We start from the raw sequence: 8,103 nt of genomic DNA, 5'->3' as shown, positions 1-8,103 counted from the left end.
TACTTGTAGTTTGTCCACCCACCCTCTGAATCACAGATGGTTAATGAGGTCCCTGGGCTCAGAGGGGTCACAGTCATCCTTCTGCTGATTGATTTCTGTTTTCATCAAGTCCATCGTTCCATCATAATTTTTTTGAAGAGTGTGGTTTGTACCTGGCAAACACTGCTCCAGCACATGAAATGTGTTGTACAGCTGTTAATATCAATGAGAAGACTGCCGAAAAGGCCCCCTCTGGTGGTGACTTTACGGCCAGTCCTCCTCTACTCCACATACCTGAACTCTGCCTGTCTTCACACTGACTTTGGGGCAATCAGAACTACTCCCAGATTCGCCCTCTTGACAGGCCAACCAAGTGTCCCCAAGTGGAAAAACTAGGAGCATAAGTTAGCTGACACAAAAAAACAGTTAGGGAAGGAACTGGTGGCAGAATGGAGGTAGGATTTATTTGAGCTGAATGGTACTTAGACTTTGAAAAAAATGAGAATGTCATCTACATACACAAAAGCATAATTGAAGCTAAACTTACTTGGGTAATTTTCCATGGCCTTGGTCTCCGGAGTGGACAGGTCAACGAATTGACCATTTGGAGGAGGAGAACCAGGGAGAAGGTTGATGCTGCAGTCATACGAGCATTTAAGAGGCAGTGACAGGGGCGGACTGGGACTAAAAAACAGCCCTGGACTGTGACTCGGCCCAGCCCACAACAACCGGTGCGCATACGGTATGCGCTTCCTTCTTCTTCAATTTGATTGGCGGCCGGCTGGCTCATAGATATCTGTGGGCCGGCTGGCATCCAATTTAAAGGCTGCCACCTAGCGGACTGGATGTGGAACAGTAGATTATCGGGGAGAAAAAGGAAAAAAAAAAAAAAAAAAAAAATGGTGATGACTGCATGGCGGCCGCTGGCCGTCCTGGAGAACCAGCTGTTCTGTGATTCTCCAGGAACCTCCAGATGGCCAGTCCGCCCCTGGGCAGTGATGTGTCCTGTGCTTTGTTGAAAACCACCTTCAAATCCTCAGGGGGAACCCCTGTCAAAGATAACCCTGAATGTCAAGCAAATGAGGTGCTTTTATCAGGTGAAAAGGGATTCTTTCTTTGGGATTACCTGACATTCTAATCCAGATGGGGACCGATCTGTGGGTGACTGAGCATTGGAGATGACTATCAAGGGCATTTGCTTTAATAGACTTGGCCAAGGGCTCCCTGTGAATTCCCAGCTAGGTGGCAAAGGAGCAGTCAAAAATCTTTGTATCAGTGCCAGAGTCTGTTACCATCAAAAGTGATGTTCTGTATGACATCTATTGCACGTCTGTCCGTCCTGGAAGAGGGATCCCTCCTCAGTTGCTCTTCCTGAGGTTTCTACCGTTTTTTCCCCCGTTAAAGGATTTTTTTTTGGGGGGGGGGATTTTTCCTTATCTGCTGCGAGGGTCCTAAGGACAGAGGGATGTGCTGTAAAGCCCCCTGAGGCAAACTGTGATTTGTGATACTGGGCTGTATAAATAAAATTGATTGATTGATTGAACATTTCAAAAATCCAAAGGTGAAAATAACTGAATCTGGCCATGATTGTTGTATCCTCCTTTTTTTACCACACAAAATTCTATGAAATTATATCTAACCAAATTAGGTTGGTGTGACTGTTTTTTTTGAGAGTTCATTTCTACATCCTCTATCCTATAACATTTTTAAATAAGAGCAGCAACACTGCAATGTAAAGATACTCAAATACAAGTTAACATTCTGATTGGAACAAATGCAAAAAAGAGGCCCTTGTGGGTGTTAGTGTATTTTATTGTAGGATTGTTATTATTGTTGCATTAAACTGCAAATATCATTTATCAGTTGTAGTTGTTTAAGATACTATTGAATGTTTGTAAGTGCTAATATTGTAGACAACTGGACTTGCTTGCATTTCTTGAAAACGTTTCGCCTCTCATCCAAGAACCTCTTTCAGTTCTAAATGACTGGTACGAAGTTGCATGCGACTCACATGGTGGCCAGGTGGGTCAACGACTCACATTGTGACCTTAACGACTCTGAAACTAAGAGCTCACATGACCCCTACGACTGCAAGGATTCTCACCCACACAGGGTTTATAGCCTGCAACTTCGTACCAGTCATTTAGAACTGAATACGCTTCTTGGATGAGAGGTGAAAGGTCTTCAAGAAACGCAAGCAAGTCCAGTTGCCTACGATATTAGCACTTAAGATTACCATGACCTGGATGACTGAGAATCTTCTCCGACATACTGTTGAATGGTTTATTCTAATAGTAGTTGGTTTACACATTAAGATATAAGCCTATGAAATATAAAGCGGTTTAGATTCAATCAATAGCTACCAATGTTTTGGGCTTTTGGCTGCTTGCAAAAAGCAGTGACTAGTTGAGACACCATTTCAGATGTCAATGAGTTGTTAGCAGTTCCAACAAAGAGAAATTTAACTTCTCAGATGCCCAGACTATGTATAAGTCTATACACTGTTCGTTAGTACCCTGCATAGTATACCTTTTATGAGTCTTATAGATGATATAAAATAAAAAGTTATGTTTCTTAAGATATTGACCTCAACATGCCCTTAGACGAGTGGTAGAAATCCAAATTGCAACATCAATTGCATTTTTGAAGTATATCACAGAAAACAGAAATCAACAAGGAGAGACAACATGACTCATGTCAACTTTGAAAAAATGAGAAATTATTTAAAAAAAAAATTAAACAATTGAGCCAGACTAAGCTTAATTTGCCTTAAAATCAGTGTGATCTATAATTGAAGGCAGATATCAGTTTGATATATTCACTTGACGCTGTCAAAGTGAGTATTTGTCATGTCAGAGCTACTCTTAGCGTGAGATTGTGCAAATTTCATATGGACATGGTGCCAGAGTCATGCCAAAGCAATAGTCCATCGCAGGCTTCACCCCAGCAGGCATGGAGAAGGTGAAGTGCTGCATGAAGGAGGTGAAGAACAGGAAAAGCTCCATCCTAGCTAGGTTCTCTCCGAGACACACCCGCTTACCTGAGACAGGAAAACAGACAGAAACAAACTGAAAATATTTCTGGCACAGTGTTGGCCCAGAGTTCAAACGAATTGAAGACAACAGCAGTAGTTATTCTCATACTGTAAGGTCTTTATAAGAAGCAGAACTGCTCTGTTAACTATTATAAAATTTGCTCTTGTCTAAACTGGTCAAACAGGACATTGTGTTGCTCCTCACCAGCAGAGAAAGGGATGAAAGCAGCTCGCTTCACAAACTTGCCCTCCTCGTTCAGAAAGTGTCCTGGGTTGAAGGTGTTGGGCGTCTTCCACTCTTTCTTGTCAAACAGCACCGAGGTCAGATTGGGGATTATTATAACTCCCTGGTGGTTGGAATTTTCATGACAATTCACAAAGATGCAACGTGGTAGTGGATGTGACATAATATTTGCATAGGAGAACTGACCTTTGGGATTGTGTATCCTCCCAGCTGGATGTCCCTGTTGGTAGCATGAGGCAGGCTGAGAGGAACTATGTTGCCCATCCTCTGGACCTCATGGAGTACAGCATCAGTGTAGGGCAGGTTTACACGATCCTCCATGGACGGCTGTCTGGACTGTCCAATCACTCTGTCTATCTCAGCCTGGACCTTTGCTGTGCCAACAAGAGAGGAACACAGACAGAGGTTGAAACTGTAGTTCACTGGCTCGCTACAAAAGAGATGAAGCACGCTGAAGCACTGCCATGTTAGTAAATTGTCTTGTGGTAATGTTGTTAATGTTGCATCTCTGTAGTTCGCTTTGTTGGTCGGTAGGCCCATTGGTCCTCTCCACAAAATTTCCTCACCCTTTAGTGCCCTCAGTTTTTACCTGTTGTAACCATTGGACTTTAGAGATGATTTGTTCATTTATATAACCCAGGGGTCTGCAACCTTTGCCATTAATAGAGCCATTTTTGACCAAAATTGATTTTTTTAAAAAATCTGTGTTGAGCTGCAAAACATGTTTCAGCCTTATAATCAAGGTAACATAGCCTATTATGTCTAAATTAATATTTGTTAATATGTTTTACCACAAGGTGGCCACTGTGCAGGGCACTATTTATGATTATTTGGTACTTAAATTTTGCAGAGCTGGCAGTGAGAGCAAACAAATCTGTCCACGCACTACTACATTCTCTATTTCATTCAATTTACTTTTTTGGATTTGGCATCCATAGCTAACCAGCCACTGCTATCCAGGTTTGGCAACATGTGGATTCATAGAATGAATTCTTTTCTCAAAGGCTCAAGGAGCCACTGGACAGGGGCTAAAGAGCCACATGTGGCTCCGGAGCCACAGGTTGCCTACCCCTGATATAACCTAAAACTGAAGGTGTAAAAGCATTTCCTGTGTGAGACCCTGCTTACGGAGCCACCACTGGTCCATGTGGCATGTGACTATGTGATGTCACCATGTCACCATAAATGGGCAGGGCACTGGTGATTGCAGCAGAAGTTGTTACGTGATCTTGTTTGTTCACGTATATGTAATGACCACCCATAAATGTGTTCTGGTGTCACCCATTTGCACATTATTCAGTAAGAACAAAGAGCTGTGTTGGCTTGGTCAGTGATCTTACCCTGGATCTCAGGGTACTTTGCCATGTAGAGGAAAGCCCAGCGCAGGGTGGTGGCTGTGGTCTCAGAGCCAGCCACAAACAAGTCCAAGAGACAATGAACCAGGATTGTCTCATCAAAAGTGCTGTCAGCCTGCCCCTTATTCTGAGAATTAGAAAAACTAATTTTACAGCCAAGGTCATATCCATTTATGGTAACTTTTAATTTGTGTGGCTTTGAACTTTGAAAAATATTTAAAAGACTTTGTTTTGCTAGATTAAATACTGTTGGAGATAAGGTCTAAAAAGATAATGCTGCAAGGTGGAGGCTATGGCAAAAGTGCACAGAAGGTCTTTGCACTTCTCAGCACAAACCAGCTAGAAATGGTGCCACAATAAAAAGTTATGCCAATACAACACATTAACAGCTGATAGTTCTGATGTAGGTGCAAAACACGCAGATATGATGTTTATAGGAGCAGCTTCATGAACAACAAAGTATAAGAAAACCAAAGCTAGATCAAGCATCAATCACCATTTCAATCTCATTCAGGTAGCAGTCAATGAAGTCTTTTTGGTCTGAGGGATCCCAGTTCTGTCTGTGCTCCTTAATCTGTACTCTTATGAAGTCCTTCACATTGTTCCAGATGTGCAGGACTGTCTGATGTGGCCCTGGCAAACGTCTCATCAGCAGAGGGAATGAGTTGTGAAGCTGCAGAGGAGAGCAGATTGGAACAAGAATTTATTGATACAGTCATTTCAGTTAAAGAATTTTTACTACACCAAGATAGAGCCACTGGCATTAAAGGGAAATTTCGGTTTATTTCAACCCGTCTCCTATCGTCCCAAATTTGTTTCAAGTCACTAGTGACATAGAAACAATAGTTAGCATGTTAGTCGTTAGCCTAGATACAGCCGTAGCATCAGACCTGTTAAAACTTAATTGAACGGGCATCCTTTCAAGTGCAAAGTTAGTCCACTAAACAAGCTTTTTCTCCACAAAGACCGCCTCATATCGTTAGGATAAATGTCAGAGAACATATTTATTTGAGCCAGAATACACTGACGAAGAGCTTCGTGAAATTGAAGAATGGAGGAGGAGAGAGAGAGAGGCACAACAGGTAACGTTAGAGGACGACAGAGGAGGAATGGCTGCTGGAAGGATTTAGCTCTGGAGATCGGTGGTGTAACGTTACCTGTGAATGCTGTACCCCAATGCCCACAGAAGAGGAATACCTCTGTTGCAAGGAATGGGACCGGTTGCAGCCTTAGCTAAATGGTAAACAACAAACATGGCACCACACCAGTAAGGTAAGACAACACGTTTACATGTCGTTTTCTATATGTTCTCTGACATTTATCCTAACGATATGAGGCGGTCTTTGTGGAGAAAAAGCTTGTTTAGTGGACTAACTTTGCACTTGAAAGGATGCCCGTTCAATTAAGTTTTAACAGGTCTGACACTACGGCTGTATCTAGGCTAACGGCTAACATGCTAACTATTGTTTCTATGTCACTAGTGACTTGAAACAAATTTGGGACGATAGGAGACGGGTTGAAATAAACCGAAATTTCTCTTTAATGATAAAACTGTTTCATAATTTGGAATGTACTGCATAATAAGGGTACACAGCATTACGACTTCATCAAGAACTTTAAAGTGCTGTAGGCTACCTGTGCCCAGATGGAGGCTTGAAGCTGGAGAGCTTTGCCAAACCACTTAATCAGATTCACAAACTTCTCATCACCGTACTCAAAGCGATGACCAAAAACCAGGGAGCAGATGATGTTGGAGACAGCGTTGTTGATGATGTGTTGGGGATCAAATAGTTTACCTCCACAATTAAACAGAAAATTAGATGTAAATTGTGTGTGTTTTGTGTTTTGTGTGTTGCTGTGCATTCAGTATGTACCTTTATAGCCGATAAGGTCTTTTGCACAATATGTAAATTCATCCAAGATGACAGGTTCAAGTGACTTCTTGCCTAATCCAAAATATTTGAGGGTTGAAAGTGCATAACGCCTCTGCTGTGTCCATGTGCTCCCACTGCTGAACACTATACCTGAAGGGAAATACATCAAAAATGAAATAGATCAAAGTAGATCAAAACTAGGAAAATAAGGGAATCTTAGTTTACACATAAAATATAAATAATAACAGTCCATGTTCTAAAAACGTTTCAAAATATTTGGGAGATATTTTGATAAGTTTGTATGCCTTCCTTTCATGTCAAACAACCCTTTGTGTTAGAGAAAGGTTTAATAATAATTTTACGACTTGCCTGAACATGAGCTTCCCAGTCCAAGTGGATTGATGACCAAATATAATGTTATGTAGTGTGTAAACAACAGCAATGTTTATTGTTGAAGGCCATTTGCGCAAATGTTAACACACACTTTTAATGTCATAAAGACAAGATTTCTAGGTCAGGATTTGTGCAAATGGTTCATTAGGCCTACCAACAAATTGGTTCATCATGTTCATCAGTGAGTTTTATTTTCTATTTTAATCAATGTGACATTGTGTATGTACCTTATGTACCCTACAACATGCTTGTGAAAATGGTAAAGCATAACCTTTACACTTATTAAAAAAGAGCAAACAACAAAAGAACCAACACAAACCAGGTCTCTCGTCCTCTCACCTAGACCCACGTCCCACTGCAGAGGGAGGTATGGACGGTCCACCACGCTGTCTCCCTGATTAACCAGAGCTTCTTTCACAGCCTCAAAGCCGTTTAACACCACCATCCATTCTTGGCCCATTCGCAGGCTGTATACGTCTCCATATTTCCCTGCTAACTGCATGTGCAAAAGCAGCAGATAACAGAAACATGAGTCCTATCAGCTGCATTTATGATATATTTTTTTGGACATCTATTGATCTACCTGTGTCATACTCTCATGGGCCCTGTTGTAATCCACAGTGAATATGTTGCCCACAATAGGAAATGCCCGAGGTCCTGGAGGGAAGCTGTGGGGCCGACGGCTCCTAATATAATCTGCCGTGAGGATGAAAATTGCAGTGAAGAGCAGCAGACTTTTGACATCCCAGTCAATGTAGGATCCAGCGACAGAAATGATTGAATCCATTCTGCAATAAAGGGCTCAAGCCTGCCTAACTGAAGCCTGTTTTTACTTGTTTCTCCTGTTAGATATAACACTGGTGTTCCCTTGCCAGGAGCCAATAATATCCACCATCTCTCTCCTGTGAGGTAATAGCTGGATGTTATTGGCTCTTGGAAACAGCAAAGTCCTAATGGTTGCACTGGACTCTGTCCTCTGTTTTCATGGAAAAATAGTAACAAACGCTGTTAATAAGTGACCTTAAATCATTTTTATAAGTAGGGAATATAATTTGTTGTTTGGTGTAAAATAGATCATGTGTAATCTTACCAGATATAAGACAATTAGAAAGCCAAATTCAAATGCCCATATAGTGAAAAAGTAATGTTTAATGTGTTGATTCCCCCACAGCCTGAATGAACTGATGATGTAATCTAAGTTCTTTTAACACAGATGGAGCCATG

At 41.6% G+C, this 8,103-nt stretch overlaps 1 protein-coding gene across 3 annotated transcripts; it reads right to left on the bottom strand.

The window, feature by feature from the left end:
• Positions 1-2,676: 2,676 nt before the first annotated feature.
• On the bottom strand, positions 2,677-7,765 carry LOC117253314 (cytochrome P450 2J4-like). Of its 3 annotated transcripts, none has more exons than XM_033620670.2 (9): positions 7,463-7,765; positions 7,219-7,375; positions 6,487-6,636; positions 6,248-6,408; positions 5,109-5,285; positions 4,598-4,739; positions 3,444-3,631; positions 3,219-3,360; positions 2,677-3,019 (listed from the first exon to the last, which is right to left on the bottom strand). In XM_033620670.2, the coding sequence occupies exons 1-9, from the start codon at positions 7,664-7,666 to the stop codon at positions 2,844-2,846; spliced, it is 1,497 nt and encodes a 498-aa protein (XP_033476561.2). In that variant the 5' UTR covers positions 7,667-7,765; the 3' UTR covers positions 2,677-2,843. The 3 variants fall into 3 exon arrangements, 2 of the variants coding, with proteins under 2 accessions (XP_033476561.2, XP_078024824.1); XM_078168698.1 differs by having other exon boundaries at positions 3,219-3,315; XR_013491708.1 differs by having other exon boundaries at positions 2,879-3,019; positions 3,219-3,311.
• Positions 7,766-8,103: the final 338 nt, after the last annotated feature.

This window comes from Epinephelus lanceolatus, chromosome 6 (assembly GCF_041903045.1).
Source record: "Epinephelus lanceolatus isolate andai-2023 chromosome 6, ASM4190304v1, whole genome shotgun sequence".
Taxonomy (NCBI): domain Eukaryota; kingdom Metazoa; phylum Chordata; class Actinopteri; order Perciformes; family Serranidae; genus Epinephelus; species Epinephelus lanceolatus.
This window is presented reverse-complemented; position numbering and strand designations above follow the sequence as displayed.

Excerpts from the sequence above, each read along its gene's own strand:
- LOC117253314 (XM_033620670.2), bottom strand. The coding sequence starts at position 7,666 with ATGGATTCAATCATTTCTGTCGCTGGATCCTACATTGACTGGGATGTC. Across the intron at positions 7,376-7,462 it reads CCCATGAGAGTATGACACAG|TTAGCAGGGAAATATGGAGA; the intron begins GTAGATCAATAG and ends TTGCACATGCAG. Across the intron at positions 5,286-6,247 it reads AAGCCTCCATCTGGGCACAG|CTTCACAACTCATTCCCTCT; the intron begins GTAGCCTACAGC and ends TCTCCTCTGCAG.